The sequence below is a fragment of the Eurypyga helias genome, unplaced genomic scaffold (genome assembly GCF_000690775.1).
Source record: "Eurypyga helias isolate BGI_N326 unplaced genomic scaffold, ASM69077v1 scaffold11425, whole genome shotgun sequence".
Taxonomy (NCBI): Eukaryota; Metazoa; Chordata; class Aves; order Eurypygiformes; family Eurypygidae; genus Eurypyga; species Eurypyga helias.
The window spans coordinates 26,538-44,864 of NW_010250906.1; the positions used below are offsets into that span (position 1 = coordinate 26,538).

The 18,327-nt window shown below is 47.2% G+C and overlaps 1 protein-coding gene across 1 annotated transcript in view; it reads right to left on the reverse strand.

The window, feature by feature from the left end:
• Window positions 1-18,327, reverse strand: part of SFXN5 (sideroflexin 5) — an 80,842-nt gene that overhangs the window by 23,122 nt on the left and 39,393 nt on the right. Inside the window, exons 8-10 of the mRNA XM_010151832.1 lie at window positions 16,209-16,299; window positions 11,515-11,630; window positions 9,018-9,103 (exon numbers count right to left, since the gene is read on the reverse strand). Coding sequence (XP_010150134.1) covers window positions 9,018-9,103; window positions 11,515-11,630; window positions 16,209-16,299 — 293 coding nt within the window. The remainder of the gene's footprint in view (window positions 1-9,017; window positions 9,104-11,514; window positions 11,631-16,208; window positions 16,300-18,327) is intronic.

Sequence of the window (18,327 nt, forward strand, 5' to 3'; positions counted from 1 at the left end):
CCAGGGCGAGGCGTGATGAGGTGTGGAGCATCCTGGTCTAGTGGAAGTTGTCCCTGCCCATGGCAGGGGGGTTGGAATTGGATGGGCTTTAAGGTCCCTTCCCACTCAAAGTGTTCTGTGATTCTATGACGATTCTCCTAAGTGAAGATCACTTCACACCCGCTTCCCCCATTTCGAACCATCTCACACTGGCGTAACCGGCACACGGGGTGACCTGGCCGCACGCAGGTCTCGCCTGCATTGAGGCTTTGGAGACTGTGTCGTGTGAGCTGAAGGAAATTCGGTTCTTGAGAGACACTGTGAACTCTGTCGGCCCTATCACGCGGTGGTGCCGAAAAAGACACACACGGCTTTTTTAATGGGGTAATAAAGTGGTAAACTTGACAACACCTTAATTTGTTAAAAATCAAACATCTGCAGAGTGGGTGATAAGGACATTTTAACACTTTTTTTCCGCAGGGGATATTTATGAGTTCAAGACATGTTAACAGCAAACACTTTAAGATACCTGCAAGGTCTGGGTCTGATAATGACCCATTAAGTGGCCCCTCTGATGCAATTAACATTGAATGACAGGGACAACGTTTAGCTAATAGAAGGGGGCATTTTTAGTCTATCCCAGGATGCAGGACCTCAGTTTGCAAATGTGAAGGGTGGGAAATGTAATTCTTGAGGGGTTTGTTCTGGAGCTATTCACATCAAAAGGACATCTGTCATTCAACCATTTTCTACCAGTCTGAAACAATTGGGAACTGGTTTCAGCAACCTGACAGTGAGGGTTTTTTTGAGTATTCATTGGATATTAGCAACGTAGAGTCAGCAGATTTGCTGCTGGGTCATCAGCTATGGCCTTAGTCCCAATGTGCATCTCTCCTCCATCCATCCCGAGCTTGAGGATACTGAAGCCTCACAATGTCCTGCCATCGAAGAGGGACAAAGATCTGCTAGTTATTGCCTTTCCACTGGGGTAATAACACAGGAGCTCTCTTTTGGTCAAGAAAGGTACAATGGGATGACACTAAGTGCTAAATGTCACTGTGGTTACCGGCACTGGGGTGCGTGTGTGTTTAAAAAGCATTTCTAACCCGATGTGCACTGTTCTCAAGGTGCCCACCGAAAACACAACCAGCAACCCTTCCCACATCAGGGCATGCTGCTAGCCTGCTTTGGCACAAGTGCAAGTGATTTTGCAGACGCATCTCCCCGTGCAACCCGCGCCCGCAGCCGACGCAAGATAACAGATTACCTCAACCCCCGTCTACTCCACGTTTACTGCAGGCTACAAACACGCACCTGATGAATTATCACGGAGCAGCTGATGTGTGGGACTTGTTACCCTGCTGTACGTTGTCTGTGTGTCTGAACATTCAGACTCCTCGCCCTTTGCTAACTATGCTTGCTGAAAGCTGTCTTCATCTTGAGAAGGTTTGGGGGAAGTGGGGAAGGAAAACAAGACTCAGAGCCTTAACTCCTCCAATATCTCAGCTTCTCACTAATAAGCTATCGAGACAGAGTTGATCCTATCAATTTGTGCTGTGAAAGCCAAGCTTCTGTTCACCAATATTTAGCTGCTTCATTTTGCATAGAGCACGATCTAACCTAAAAGTCTCCTGCAGAAGTCCGCAAGGATTTTGTCCGAGTCAGGAAAGCAGGTTACTTTGCTCCACGCACTTTAACAAATGCAACGTTCAGGAGTTGCCATCAATAAGCTGTGATAACTAGTCCCCAGGATGCAGAGGGGCAACTCCTGGAACTGATTTATTCAGTTCTCCTGGAACTGATTTATTCTCCGTGATCCATGGGAGCCCTCGCTGAGAAAATCATACGACCGGCATCCTCCAAGCCTCCCTGGAGTACAGTTTAGAACCAAGACATCACTGCTTATACCACCCCTGACACCTTGATTTGGAAGCTGCACCCTCTTTAATTACTGCCCTGTTGGGGACCTTATAATCACCCAAGCAAAAACTCAACCAATTTAAAATGATCCCCGGTACAGCCCCCAGGTGTGATTTCCAGGGGTGCTTCAAACTCAGGCCAGTTCAAATTACAAGGGCTAACCTCCTAATTAAAAAGAGTTATGGCTTGATTTAAAAAGGAGAGGGGACTAATTAACACATGTAGTATAATGCCTTAATTGGGATTCAAATTCTAAAATTTGTGTGGTTCAGAATAAATGACTCGTAATGAGTTGAGGGGTCCACTCTTCTTCTGGCCCTGCGATCGTTACTCTCCACTCAGATCTCAGAAGAATATTAAGTTAAATATTGCTTGCTGCATTTCGTTAGCTGTCAAATGCAATCAAAAACCCTCTTTTCACCCATTAGCCTCCCCATTGAAAGTGAATGATTAGATGTTTCCAAAGGGTTTAATTGCAGAGTATTATAGCTGTTTAAAAATAAAGAAAATTAATACCTATTTGTTGAAGAGTGAATTAGTTTACAGCACTGTCCTGCGTGCTGTGCCAAGGGGATAGATCAGGGAGGTGGAAATCTGGACCTTTAGGTCCCCCTGACAGCCCAACTTTGCCACTGGCATCTCCTGAAGCAGACTGCTGCAGGCACGAGAGCACGCATTTTTGCAATACTTCCCTCCTCCTCTCTCTTTCTTTTTAGAGATTCGTTTCTTTAACCCCCGATGCCTAATCTTTCTGCTCTTTGCTGTCCTAAAATGCGCCTGGCTGATAGAGAAAAGGCAGCGACCCGCCGGGGAGCTTAACTCGCCGATGCGAGGTAGCGCTCACTGTTAACAGACACACCTCAACCAGCTAGACCTCACGGGTAACACTCCAATATGCATGAGCGTGCGCGTACGTAGGTACACACACAGACACACGCGTCCTTGTACAGACAGTACATCTGCTCCGCAGAGACAGTGTGTTGTAGATCTTGTAAATACACCTTCATTCAACTTTCATCACTTTGTTCATTAGTGGTTTAAATTTTGCATAATTTGGCAGCTGCCTCTGGCATTTTTCAAGAGGTACTGTAATTTATTCCATATGGAAGTCAGTTGCTGTACTAAAAAGGAGTTATCAGGTTCAGTGAACCAGAGCTGTATTTGTCTAGAAGGAGGTGTCAGATGCTAAACTAAATATGACAGGAGTGAACCAAAGTCTCCCAGCTGACAGATTCTGTGGGGCTTCTGTAGTGTTTGGTATAAACAGGTTCAAGGCTAATACATACATCGCAAGACACCGAGGATGCTGGCGGGGTAAGAAAAGCGCTGGAGGCTGAAGCGCTGGGTATCCCGAGGTATCCCAGGCTCCTCAGAGCCCAGCATTCCAAACACCCCTCTGACATGCAAACAAACTTTGGGGTGGTTGTCCTACCCCTGATCCCAGCTCTGCTGAGAACCTCCCAGAGCTGGCACCGTACCACGTCTCTGTCATCTGCACAGGGTGTTTCTGAGGTTTCCTCACTCATTTGGGGTCATTTTGGGAATTCTGAGCTCTTCTAGTGACCAGTAGCTCTGTCTGCTGTCCTGTCCAGCCAGACCACCGCTGTCCTCACCAAGGAGCATCTCCTGCTCTTGGCTATAGCCCCAGTGCCCCCTCCAGAGGACACAGCAGATGCAAACAGAGTGAGGCTGGGGGACTTTCGTGCTTGATTGACATAATTAAGGGAGCAGTTTCAATGTTTACTCTGGAAACAGCCGCAGCAGTTTAAGGTGTCACTGCTGGCAGCTGTTTAGTTTAAACAAACTTCAGCGAGGGTTTAGCTGGACGGAGAGACTGTGCACTCCGGGGAAGGAAAAGCACTGGTAGGAAAGGTTCCGCACACGCCGTCGGAAAGAGAGTTATCTCCAGCAAAAGGCCACAAACACAAGGTCCAGGAGGGCCTCCTACTGACACTCAGCAAAAAACATGGCTTAAGCTGAAGAAAACTCCCTTCCAGCATCAGAAAACCATGGGCCGAGCCCTGGCTATCCATCAAGAGTATCCATTTTTTAGTTAGATGTACTTAGCTAAGCCAGAACAGCTCTGTGATGTTGATCCAGCTTGGGAATGTCCTAATTTTATGAGCTTTACACGAAAACAGCCCTGACAACCACTGTGTGAGGATGCTGACATGCTGTGGCAGCTCTGCCACAAGATGAGGATCATGTGGAGATGAAGAAAGTGTAGAAACACTCCTCTTCCATGGACACAACTACTCTGCTCCCTGTTTCTCTCTCAGCTCCTGCCCATTGCCAACAGTTCCAGTTTTCTCTCCTCCGCAAACACTGCGCAGGCAGCTCTAGGGCATCCTCTGGTCTAGCCTGACATACATGAGCTCTTGGAGCCCATCCTCAGACCTTCTGCTGCGCTTCAGGCCCTCTGAGGTCATTTGTACTGTGAGGCAGAAAAGAGGCTTTAGGATAAGGGGGTAGGAAAAGCTTCTATCCTTACGTTCCTCAATTTCCACTGCCAGCTATGAGCTTGAGGCATCCACAGCAGACATCGCTGGTGGGCTGAGCCGCGGTCTACCTGTCGCCAGCACATGAACCAAGCACCACGGGACGTGGGCTCTCCCACCACAGAGCTCAGCCTACAGGGGAACCTGAGGTTGCACCTACACACAGACCCGGAGGGTCTACACCTAGACCTGCTGCGTGATGGGCTTCAGCTCTGCAAGGAGTCAGCAGATGGATAAAGACTCCCGGAGAAGTCTTGGATGATGGCTGGCAGAAGCCTGCACCATTTCCCAGATTTCATCCTAACTACCAGACAAAAGGATTCACAGAAGCATCTGAATAAAGGGAAATGTCTGAGGGACTAAAAGTCCAACTTAATGCAGTGGATGTAGTTGTCCCCACGCATACGTGACATGGACGTACTAATCAAGTTTCCACTGTCCGCTCCAAAGTCAGCTACATCCCATAGATGAGCCGTCTTCATCTCGTAGACGATGCGAAACCAATATTTTTCCGTATTAAAGTTGCCAACACAGATATTATTTATAAAACTTAAATGAGAATACATCTGCACAAAATAACTGACACCGTGTTCCCCGCATGGCATATGTAGTCTCAAAATAAACATTGATTCTATATGTTAGCTGCTTCAACAGAGCGTCCAAGCAGCAGAAAATGCATGAAACATGGGGAAAGAATGGCGCGCTGCGGAGCTCAGCAGTGGGAGGTAACATTGAATTACTTGGAGAGCAGAGAAGGCGGCCCTGGGAGTTAAAATACACAGCAGGCAAAGAGACGAGAGAAGCCAAGAGAGCTGAAAAAAATGGCACAAGAGACGAGAGAGGCAGCTGGGGGAGTTAAAACATGCAGATGGAGAGATGGCTGAGAGAGAGGAAAGACCTGGATCCAAGTGGAAAGATGACGACCAGGAACTGGCCACTTAAAATAAACTTCGAATACCGAGACGAAAACGAGGAAGCGGGTTTTCTATGGATCTGAAAAGGATTCCAGGAGCACGTAGCTTGCTCCTGGGGCGGTGCAACTCCCCCCTGACTGCAGCACCATCACCCACTTCCACTCGGACTTAAACGCAAGGCAGGAGAAGCGCTCTCCTCCTTCGCCATAACCCCAAATGCAAACGGCTTAGGAGAAAATCCAGATTGCAACTTCGGATTCCAGATCTCCAGCCTCCAAATAATAAGCCGTCACTCTCGTCTTTCTCATTTACAGACACTGTAAGGATCGCCATAAATAAATGGATAATGCGTGCCTCAATATGACTCCCATTAAAAACACCCTAGTCCAACTAAAAATCTCCTGAACTGAAAAAGTTAAACTTTTCACTAAATCCTCCAAGTTTTTTTCAAGAGGAGGTTTCACCCCTGACTGTGTCCTTCAGTAACCATTTTAAAAGATCCGTGAGTCAACACCTGGACTGAGAATCCCTCGGCTATGGAAAAGGATGCTTCCATGTCCTACAGCGATACCACCACTTCTAGCTGCGTGGCCAAACCGCACTCCACTCCCTATCCCTGCTGTTTCTCACTCGCAGGCTTCCAGGAATTCAAGGATATTTGATGGAAAATGAAACAGGAGGCATAAAGCTCTAAGTAGAATTTAGGCAGGCAAAATCAGTGCCCAGATATTTTTATATCTACAGAGTTTCATTTGGGGGTGGTGGGGAGGAACGTATTCTCTTGCAATGATGAAATAGGCCTTTCTATTAGCTAAAACAATGACTTTTTGAAGACAAAATTCCTTGATGTCGGCATCTGCTTGGCAGGTGAAACTAGTTTCGGCAAGTCTTGCACAAAGCACGGGTGCATTTAGTAAAACTCACAGCACAGAATCTTTCTTTAGGTTGGAAAAGACCTTTAAGCCCATCCGGTCCAACTGTTAACCCAACACGGCCAAGCCCCCCACTAACCCATGTCCCATTGATACGAGACGTTACAATGTCCCCAAGGACGAAACAAATTATCGAGTAAGTGGTATTCAAGCTTGCGGATGCTTAGGTTATGCCTGTGGATGCTTAGCAAGACCCATGACAGTTCTCAGTGCTTCCTGTTGGAGAAGGGAAGGCTCTGGGGAAACCTTACGGCAGCCTTCCAGTACCTGAAGGGGCTACAGGGAAGCTGGGGGGGACTTTTTCCAAGGGCCTGTAGTGACAGGACAAGGGGGAACGGGGTTAAATTGAAAGTGGGGAGGTTTAGATTGGATATCAGGAAGAAGTTCTTCCCGGAGAGGGGGGGGAGGCACTGGGACAGGTTGCCCAGAGAAGCTGTGGATGCCCCATCCCTGGAAGTGTCCAAGGCCAGGCTGGATGAGGCTTGGAGCAACCTGGTCTAGTGGAAGGTGTCCCTGCCCATGGCTGGGGGTTAGAACTGGATGATCTTTAAGGTCCCTTCCAACCCAAACCATTCTGTGATTCTAGGATTCTCTGATTCTGTTGGAGACAATAATTTAGAGACCAATTTTCCACAGACTTTGAATTTTTGCACATGAAGATGTTTGTCTGTTCACGCTGACAACCAGAATAGCAAAGATCTGATGAACTACAGCACTAAAAATAGTCTGTGCTCTGGGGTGATCTTTCTTGGATGAGCTAATTGCCAACGCACGGTTAGACCGGAACCAGTGCCCGTGTTAAGCCAGCGCTAAAACACAGGGGCACTTTGGTGCAAAGCCTCAGCGCGAGAGAAAGGCGAAAAGAGAGAGCTCTGTGGTAAGAACATCACAAATCGGTGGCATTTCTGAAGTGTCTGGCATGTGGACAGAGGAAAACAGAAGTCCTCTCGACTGACAACAGCAAAGCAGCTTTGATGGGATAATAAAGGCTAGAATCACGCGTCTGAATTTGAAGCAGGGAAGCTGCCGAGATGCTGGGGTACCCACAGAGGTGACAATCCCTGTTCTTGCACAACTGAGCAAGCCCTGAGTAAGGCAGTCCAGAGTAAGGTACTTTGGAATAAGGTACTCCGGAGTAAGGCATGGTCACCCCTGAGCTCCCCCTCAGCAGATCCTGTGTGTCGATCACGGGCTGGGGGACTGTGCGGGCGACACAGGGTCACAGAGCAGGATAGAGGCTGCGGAGACTCTGACAGGGTGGAGCATGAAGTGAAAATCAAATGCTTTACACAAAACAAGGGGGACTGGAATCCACCCCCTGTCCTCGTGTGTCCCCAACAGCAGTCTCCACGCAGTGTCATGCAGGGCATTATCAACTGTGCCCTGCCCCACCACAGTCCCTTCGAAAAAGAGAGGAAAACAGTGTATTTTGGCCAAAAAGGGCTGAAAAAAACTTAGTTTACAGTTCTCAAAGCAGAGTTTGTTGCTCTGTTTCTCCCCACACCCAGGCCATGGGAGGAACCGATCTTGGTGAGAGCCTCTACGTGCTGGAGAGTTGCCAGGCTCTATCTATATATTTAAATTTAGACCTTAAAAATCAGTCTCCAGATTTACAGTAGCAGCCCTGACTCTTCGGTGAGGAGAGAAATCTGCCCAGAGGTGTTTCTACAAGGGTAAACAAGGCTCACCAAAGCTATGGGTCAATCTTAATCGTACTAATTGCTATTTACTTTGTCAGTGGAGTGCTTTAGCGCAGCCATTATCAACAGATTTGTTTAAGGAGTGCTTCCAGCCTGGCTGTCTGGACAAAGGCAGCAAGCCCTTTAGCATCCCCATCTTTCAATGCACTAATCAGTCTCCAGAGGTTGGCAAGGTGATCCCCATGGATCATTCACGCCCAATGAGCTGCTGATGGGTGTCCCAAGTTGCCGCGGGCACCCAACAGCTACAAACAGCATCTGTGGGCAGAAGAAAAAGCAGAGGTGGTGGAAAGCAAGGTGGGAAAATGGCCAAAGGACAAGGCAGTTTGAGGGGTTTTTGCTATTAAGAACTCTGATAGGAGGTAATTAGACATGAAATAATAGCCCTGCCCTTTCCTGCCCACTTTCTTAGCACTGATACTCCATAGAGACATCCGCCAAGAGAGATTCTGGCTTAAACAGTGATGGAAAGCAGATTTCTGCAGAATATGTGAAGCATGTATTCTTCTGGGGAAGTCCAAGCCACAGGACACTACTGAGAGTGAGTTCAAACAGGGCATAAGCAGGTCCAGCAGCGGCTGAGGTGGTCTGGATGCAGCACATGGCCAGCAAGTCCCTACGGTCCCCATTGCTGGCTGAACACGAGCTGAGACCTTTAGTCTCACCCTGTGAAGCAGCTCTAATGTTTGCTAAGTGGAGGACTGAGAGCTTAGGGACAATTTTGCACTGAATGCAGAGAGTTTTGGCTCACACTGACCCTACAGAACAGGGTTATTCAAACTGCTGGGGTCTCAGAAAATAATTTAAAATAAACATATCAATACCTAACCAACCACATCAACATGACACTTTAACAGCCTACAACAATGGTCAAAAATTATGGAACATCAACATTTTAATACTCAAAAATAGTCTTTGAGGTACCAAGGCTGGATGGGCCAATACCAGTATCATCAAAGCTGAATGCTTTGATGGACCAGTATCAATGAATAACACCTACTAAGGACCTTTTCTCCCTTCCCCTCACAATGCACCCCCACCCCCCAACCCCCCTTCATATTACCCGACACTTACTTTTCCAGTATGGACATAATAATTGGAGGTAGAACCAGTATAGGCATTGGCAGGACCACTCTAGTCAGGGCTGTTTCTAGCAGTGCCTGAAAAGGAAAAACAAACAAACGCAAGACATTTAAAACAAATCTCAGGATGTACCTGCCCTGAGCAGTCATAGAATCACAGACCCACAGAACAGTTTGGGTTGGAAGGGACATTAAAGACCATCTGGTTCCAACCCCTCTGCCATGGGCAGGGACACCTTCCACTAGACCAGGTTGCTCCAAGCCTCATCCAGCCTGTCCTTGGACACTTCCAGGGAGGGGGCATCCACAGCTTCTCTGGGCAACCTGTCCCAGTGCCTCCCCACCCTCTCTAGGAAGAATTTCTTCCTGATGTCTCATCTCCATCTCCCTCTTTCAGTTTAAACCCCTTACCCCTTGTCCTGTCCCTCCCTGCCCTTGGGAAAAGTCCCCCCCAGCTTTGGTGTAGCCCCCCAGGCACGGGAGGGTGCTACAAAGCAATCAGCATGCAGGCACAGAAAGGGTTTGGCCAGCCTTTCTTCAGTGGCTTATCTGAATGTACGTAACAACACACATGTTCAACTTTGCTGTCAGATACTTGTATGCAACCTATTTTCACTCTGTTGTTACAAACCAGCCCACGCTTGCTCCCAAATCCAATGGAATAAAAAGACACACCTAATAGCTTCCCTGATTTCAATTTACGTGACCAGAAGTGCTCAAACATCCCGTCATATTCCTATGCAAACATGTCAGAGCTGCCTGGAGGGAGGAGAGGGAAATCAGCTGCCTGGAAGATGCTGTAAGGTGAAATACCTCAGTGTGGGCTGAGCAGCTTCAACCCTTCCTCCCTCAACTGAGTTCCAGTTTAAATCACGTGCTGGGGGAACGCAGCACCTTAGTGCCTGTTCCAAGACTCGTTTCTTTTTTCTAATCACTGGTGGTTTATCACAAAGTATAGTAACACGCAGGGCTCTCCTCTCCCAGGAAGACACCCAACAATGGAGCTACGATTGTCCTTCCACTGGTGCTTACTCCCTGGCAAGATTCACCGGGAAGCAGCAAACAGAACAGCTTGGCAGCATGATACATACAAATTACCCTGAGATGAGACCTAGAGAAGATCATGGGTGCTCTGACAAGATGTCTAAGCACCGCTGTGTCTTCATTCACCTCTTCCAACCACCTTTGCCAGCACCCACCTGGGATGCTCCAAGCACTGCGACCACGCATGGGGCTTCGGCAGACCTAGGCAGAGGATACTACAGGTTTTGGATGGAAATGCTGAGACTTATGCACATGGACAGGTTTGGGAGGACTCAATCCTTCCAAACCGGACAAGGTCTCAGAGAGGTGCAGATGCGTCACCCCAAGGATCTGTCAAATTTTACATGACAAAGCGCAGTACTAAGCTACTCAGGAAGAAGCATCGGGATTAGAAGGCAGCTGAGCAGAAATTCTCAGAGGCCCTAAATTTATGCTTAAACTCCACCTAAATCACACTTACAGCACCTTCACTTTTAATATTTATTTTCTATGTTGTCTGTCTTCCCCTCGACCATTAGGATGGAGAGGAGAAGCTGGGTCCTGAAGCCAGTTAATGTAAGGGAGGAAAACTGGCTCAAATAAGTATCTCCGAGCCCTTCAACAGATTGTTTTAAGCTCCCTGCTAAACAACAATATGGAGAGTTATTAGAGATCTCCCATTTCTTGCCGAGGACTGTAAATCTGTACATTAATTGCTGTCTATGAAGTGCCTTGAGAGCCTTGGACAGAAGGAGCGAGAGAAATGCCAAGCATTATATTATTAACTCCTCTGCCTGGGCGTGTGCTTCGGTACACGCTTTACATTTCAGATTAAAGCCCACTTGGAAACAACATGCCTCAGACAATCTCAGAAGACAGAACTCTGTAAGAAGGGAAGAAAAGGGAGTAATTGCAGGCAGATGGCAGAGAGTAGAAGGTTACAGGGGGAAACCAGGTGTTAGCACAAGGATAAAAACATCTGGCTACCCTCACAAAGGCTGGCAATTGTTAATAGTTTTGACAAGGCAAGGGTTAAAAAGCTACTCAGCTCGAAAATGAGGTCTTCCTCATTTAGAAAAAGGTGTAAGTTATCTTCACTTTGTATTCAACAGGAACGGCTTTCAAGTTTCCACAAAGAAATCCTAAGGCTGTGGAGGTATCAAGAGTAGTGCAGAATCTTCCTGATGTCAACCTGCGCCCTTCCAAACCAAGGTCAGCCACTGAATTCGCCCGCGTGACACGAGCCCGTGTCCACCGGCGCGCTCAGCTTTGTGGCTACGCGACTGCACGCGTGCGCACAAAGCGGGCGTTGAGTTTTGCCGCCTCTTTCTTCCCGCATGACGGGTATCATCTATTTCTAGCTCTTTCAAGTCATCGATTCTTACGGCTGTGGGATCTGTTGGGCCCGAAGGCCAGTTGTGTACCAGCTCACCAGAGCGTTCGCCAGGAACATCACAGGTACGTACGTGTTTTGCAGCAATTCTGGAAGACCCGACGATGTTTCCGTTATTGTCCAAAACATCAATTCCTTCTTCCAGCTCTGTGTGCCTCATCAGGACAACATTACAGATATTGGCACTCGCTGAAGATGAGAAAAGCACGATGATTAGCAACACAGCCCTGGTCAATACCAAATGGCAGGCTTCTGTTCGCCGTGACAACCCTTCAGCTATTCTTGCATCACTCTGCCAAGAAGTTTCTGCAAGTCAAGGAGCCGCTTTTATACCCAGACAAAGATGTGTTTCTTAAGAGGAAAATAATAATCAAGATAACTTCCTTCTACGTGCAAAACGATCTGCTGTCACGATCAGAAATGTGCTGATGCAAAGAAATACCGGTAATTCCAGACACTGGCGTTCGGACATGCTCCCAACTCCTATGGTGATTCTTCACCCAACATTTGGATCTACTGAACCGAACATGACCTTGCACTGGGCTACCAGTGGGGTTTAGCCAACCAGGCACTGCCGACTGACAGCTGTCTCTTCAGATGGTACATCCCAGAGCTGGTTTTAACTCTCCTTAAGAAGCCAGCAGACCTTAAATAGTGGATCTTAGCAGGTATGATGGAAATACACTGCAAGGGATTTCACTGAGCTGTGAAGGACAGCATAGATCTGAGCTCTTAAAGGGGAGAGAATTAGGGTTTTTAATCAAATAAGACAAGGTTGGGTTGTTTCCATGGACATGTATCCCATTAGTAGGAGTCCTGCTGGCTATTTGCCCTTATTACACGTTTTAGTGGGAAAAAAACCCCAACCAGCAGTGCTTTGGAGGACTCTGGTTCCCAACACCCACTTTTCCCAAACATGTGCCCTGGATTCGCTGCAGAGACAGAGGCAGCTCTGGGACCCTTTCTGACACCCTCTCCTTATTCAGCCTGTGGCTTTTATAGCCTTCTCGAGGTGACCCCGAATTCTGCTCCACAAGCAACATGTTAAGAGTTGGGGTTGAGGAGCACCCTTCCCAGATGCAGCCCCTCTCCAGGGCCCAGGCACTTCTTAAATTTTTTCCAAAGCAAAGCTGTTAATTACTCTAAAAGTTTTGGTTTTGATAAACTGGCATTTTCCAGCAACCCTCCCCACACCACATTTTGTTGCAAACTTTCCAACCAGAACTAACACAAACCCACTGTTGCTGCAAGTACCACTGCTTCCAAAAATGTGTTTCTGTACTGCTTGATGGGTTAATATTCGCTAATTAATCTCAATTCATGTCATATAACAAATGTCTAATTTTTTGAGGGTGGTGGGTGGGTGAGCCCTATACAAATGCAGCTCTCTGCAATCAAGGATGATTTGTGGTGACAAATGCTCCTTACACTCGAGAATAAGAGGAACATACACACACGCACACTCTGTCTCTCTCTTTAATATTCAAACTACCGGACCACTCTTCCCACCTATCAAAATATCTGTGTTACCAACCCTTCAGCTCCCTAATCCAAGATTAAAAAGAAAACAGGCATTTCATTTAAAGCAAGTTTTAGCCCCTCGGGTTTTTTTCTTTTCTAACACTCACATGCCCTGTTCCTCTAGCTTTCCATCAAGACTGAGCATATAAAAACACGCCAGAAAAGACGCTCCGGCCAAGTCAGGATGCACCGGCACAAGGCTCTCGTGAGACTCATGATGGGGTGTCCAGACCTGAGGCTCCCACCACACCTAGATGCTTCTCCCAGTCTCTGGATGCTACTAGGGCTTCATTGACCAGGTCCCAGATTCAAAGCCTAATTCCAGCCCCTTTGTCTGAGACAAGTAGCTCTCTTAGCTGACCCCACTCTGTTTCAGTAGAAACACTGAGAGAGCAGAAAATTATGGGTAAACTCAGATTTTATGAAAGTCTCAAATACAGGGGGGAATGAGAAATAAATAAATATATAGGTCAACAATTTTATTTTTCAGAATTTGGAAAGAATTTATGATAATATAGACTGGAAATTACTTTTGTGACAACACTTAGGGACATAGTGGAAACTGGGTTCAGACACAAAAGCAACCCATTACCCTACTTCTAATATCCTTTTTCACCAGGGTGCTCTCCACACGCTATATACGCCCCTGTGCACCACCGGAATACACTTAACGATTTTAACCCCACCTACCAAAAAAAAAAAATCCCAAGGAGAAGAAATTCTTCCCTCTCCTCCCTTCCCTGCAATCTTTCTACCAGCTTTAACTTCCTTTGGTTCAGGTTTGGATGCCAAACCTGGACTAGATGATCTCTAGAGGTCCCTTCCAACCCCTACCACTCTGTGAACTTTGGGGGTTTTTTGGGTTTTCTGTGGGTTTTTTCAGCCACGTATCTCCAGTATAAAACACACCATCACCAGCGACACCCCTTACGTTCGTGACAGCACACCCAGGGCTTGGGAAGGAGTGGGTAAACGAGGTTCTGCACAATAACCCTGGGCGTTGGTGTCCTTCACCACCTACATCTCCAAGAGAGGGTCAAGCCCCTTCTTGTTCAAATCTGGGAATTGTGGCTCTCTGGAACAGGGTGCCGATGCACTCCTTCCCTTCTCCTGCACAGAAAACCTTCATGGAGAACAACATTATCACCCAGATGACATGTTGGGGTGGTCAACATCAAACACAGACCCCTTTGACATCAAGCCAACCACTGGGTATGCAGAGCCTTGACCACTTCCATGAGGTCTTCCTCCCAGGATGGTTTATTGGATCAGTCCCCTGGGAACGGGGAGGATTTTTTCGACAGCCTGTGATTTTCAGCTACTACAGAACACCCTTTGGTGGAGGGTAGGGGCACAGCCTGACCTCTCAGTACCCTGCTGCCACCAGCCACGGCGTGGGGGTCAAGGGAATCGGTGCCTGCACCAGCCACCTGGGTACGTCATGACTGACCACAGTCTGTGTTATCACAGGTGAGGTCTGGAGGCCCCTGCAGATACACCCCCAGGCCCTGTGCTCATCTCGGGGTCCCAAAACGGATTTCAAGGAGGAACCACTTATGTTAAATATGCCCTACAGGCAGCATTTCTGCAGACATGGTTGAGTTTATCAGGGAAAGACAAGTGTTACATGCCCCAGAGAAGACAGACACAACATGTGGAGCATCCCGGAGGGCAGTAAGACCACAGACCAGTTTTCCCAGTGCCTACCCCACCTGCCCAGGGCTTTACAAGACTCTTTAGTGACATCCCTGCTGGGAGTCTGGCTGTCTTTCACCCGAGCAGTAGCTGCGCTTCCCAAGTCTCCATCTCTCATGATCCCTTGGGATGCGAGACCACAAAGCTTTGATGCATAGCTCCAGTTTTCCAGCTGCTATCAACCAGCACAGCTCAGCCGAGGTCAGCGGGAGAGGATGGCAAGGAAGGGCCAGGGGAAAACTGCTTAATGATAATGGAGCAAGAGCTTTACACCAGTGTTTAGCTTTTCATGTAGAAAAGGTGGAATTTTGCCCTTTTGCTGGGAGCTGCTGGTTCAAATGCAACGGGAAGACGCGTCTTAATTAAGCAGGTTGTCCAGGTCTGCAAACCAGTAACTTGCAGCTTTCAAAACCACAAAACAGCAATTAGTGGGAGGATTCCTGATGTCCTGGCACATAACGAAGCACGACAGTACACAAATAAAATAAGAACTAGAGAATTAATTACAGGCTAAGTGATTTAATTACGGGTTCTCAATCAATGCCGACACGAGTGTAACCTCTTTCTCCCTACACCTTGGTATGAAAATAGATCAACCCGTCAGCAAAGCCTTCCCGCGTGCATCTCTGACTCAAACCCAGCCTCAGAAGGTCTTGTGCTCACCTCTGGTGCCCTCCTGGTTACAAAAATCAAAAGAAAGCTGACACCTTCTAAAAATATATTCCAGGAATGTTCCAGGAAAACAATAACGTCCACCGATTTCCTATACAGACGCAAAGTGCTGGGAAAAAAGGATGAGTGCAACCTACAGACCCCAGTCCCTGCTCCCCCCTGCTCTGCAGACTGAGCAAGCAGCTGTCATAAAAAACCTTAACAAATAATCAAACTTAGGTTGAAAATTACCCACTGGTGATTTCTTCACAGGTAAAATAGCTCATCGTTTGCTGAAGGTTGTAACCATGGGCTTCAGCAAGGGCTGAGACCAGCATGTCCCTTCCCTCAAACACCGAGCAGTTCACTGATAAACTGCAGAAGGGTTTGTTCTGTGCTCCAACAAGCCAGTAGCAGCCTTAATTCTTCACGTGATTTGGTCTTTCTTTAATCAGTGGCTCTTAGAAATCTGTATATTCAGAGTAGGAGCATTTCATTGCATTTCTGTTGTAAAAAAAAATCCCAACGCTACCGCTTATTCCAAGATTTGATTTGACATGATTCAAACCAGATCTTGCAAATTAAATGGTCTCAGATTTGCACAGCTGAGGGCCAGTCAACGCTGATCATTTTTTAAACTGCTCCAGAGTGGAAAGTGCAGCTTGACAAAGCTTCGTGAGCTGCTCTGCCAGCAGCTTTGCATCTTTTTCCTGAAGAAATATTGCTTTGCACCATCCCGTCACTCCCTGCACCGACTCAGAGACCCGCCACAGAGGGGACGCGGCAGCGATGGTGTAAAGCAGGAAGGCAGAAGTTGGGTGTCCATCCCAGTGGCTTTTATCCAGCTGGAAGTTTACAGTCAACACTTTCAAATACAGAAAAAAAGGCGTTCCTTCTTACCGACTGCAGGGAATGGCACAAACCTCTGGATCAAGAGACGAGTGGCGGGGGTAAACTTGTTTGCTCTCTGAACCAGAACATTAAGGCCCACCTTTGAACAGAAAAAAACCAAAACAAAACAAAGTAGAAACATTTAGCTACAAAGAGCAGAGCAGATCCCACAGCCTGTAGACAGCAGCAGAGCTCTCTGTGAGCACAGGCTGCAGTCTCTCCGCACGCAGAAGTGTTTCAGAATTTAAACCACCCCACCCTGCAAGGTCTTGAGTTCAACCCTTCATTCAACAAAGGGTTGAACTCAACCATTGCGTTGAGCCCAACTGTTGAACTTAAATAAAGGACTGAACCCAGCTGCTTGGTTTAAATGAAGGGTTGGACCCAACCGTTGGGCTTAAAGGAAGGGTTGAACCCAACCATTGGGCTTAAACAAAGGGTTGGACCCAACCGTTGGGTTTAAAGGAAGGGTTGGACCCAACCGTTGGGCTTAAAGGAAGGGTTGAACCCAACCATTGGGTTTAAACCCTTTCCAGCCAAGAGATAGGCTGAAATCACTGCAACACTGTTTGGTCCTTCTGGAAATGCCCCTAGCTGAGTTCTTCCCAGTTCACTGGCATTTTCGCCATCCAGCACAAGATCATTGGAGCTGGGAGACCTCACCCATCTAGGAAAAAGCCAAATACCAGTGGTGGTGGTTGGCCCAACACAATTCCTCCCTCTTCCCAGGGTCTGTGTGACCTACATCACCCCATTCCACTGTATGTGTTGGGGCTATAAAGGAGCTATTAATAGAAACAAGAAATAGCAAGCAGTTTATTATAACCACGGATCAGGTTTTTTGTTGCCTCCTCCAACACTTGAATAATACAGAGCTCTCCACAGTTTTGCAGGGATCTAAGTCATTGCGTATGTTAATATAAACAGCACGGAGGAGAGTCGCTGCCTTATCAGCCTTAGCGTGGTTGGATAGTAGTGATAGTCAGAGAAATTCCATCAAAATTGGTTTCAAGCAGAACTGGGGTCAAACCTATTTGCAGGGATTGACTTCTGTCTTCAAATTACACTCCCCTCCAAAAAAACTCCAAACAGGCAAACAAAACCCAACAGCCCCAAACCTGGAATTTTAGGCCTAAAATGGAAGTCTTTAGCAATGCCTGGCCAAAATGTTTTCAGCCAAAAATGCAGCAAACTTTAAAAAAAAAAAATCAGCCAAAGCCAAAAACCTGCCAGCAAATAGTGATTTAGGGGCTTTAGAAGAAAAAAAAAGAAAAGAAAGGAAAAGCATGGGAGAACATATTTTGCAAGCTGCTACATTATACATGCATCGGCAGTGCATCTCGTCTTTTTGGAGGCTGAAAGGAAGATGTTGAGAAGCAGAAGTGCTGGGTAAGGCCTGCATAAGCAGAGTCCTGCTTTTCAAAACCCATGGAGTGTTTCCAGCGCCCCGTGAGGCTTTCACCAGGACCCCAAGCAGGAACCCTGCCTCCCGTCCTTGGCCACTGGCGCCGAGCCCGCAAGTCACGGCCGTTCTTCTTAGCTGGGGAAAGAACGAGGGTTTTGTCTTCATCTACCCCATCAAAAATTGCTGAATTACATTTTGGTTTTTTATGTTTTCCAAGTTCTGGGATGCATATTTGCAAATCTGGATGCTTCCAGAAACTGTAAAGAATCTAAAACGAGCGGCTTTAAGAGTAAAGCAAAGAGAATGAAGCATGGCTTTGCTGGTGCCACCCCATGGATTCGGGTATTTATAGCCTGGATACAGCTCATCGGTGTGGATGACAAATTTTGTTGGGTTTCCAGCCTCTGCCCGTAGGTTTGGTGGAAGGATCTGACCGTGAAGTGGAAGAGCAGCAGCTTTTGAAACAGCAAAGATGCAGCCGAGCCTGGGAGAGACACTGCTGTGAGGCTAGTGGTAATAAAAGCATTTTACTTTCAGATTCAATTTGGTGCTGCAGATGAAGTCGCTTCTCCACTTACAGCAGCCACCCCGCTGTGAATATGAAATTAAATGTTGCTATAGATTTAAATCCAATCTCCCAAATTCCCAACACAAGGACTAGATTTAGGAAGCTAATGAGGGTTTGTTTTTTACAGTTTTGAAATTGCTTTAGCCAATCTGTGA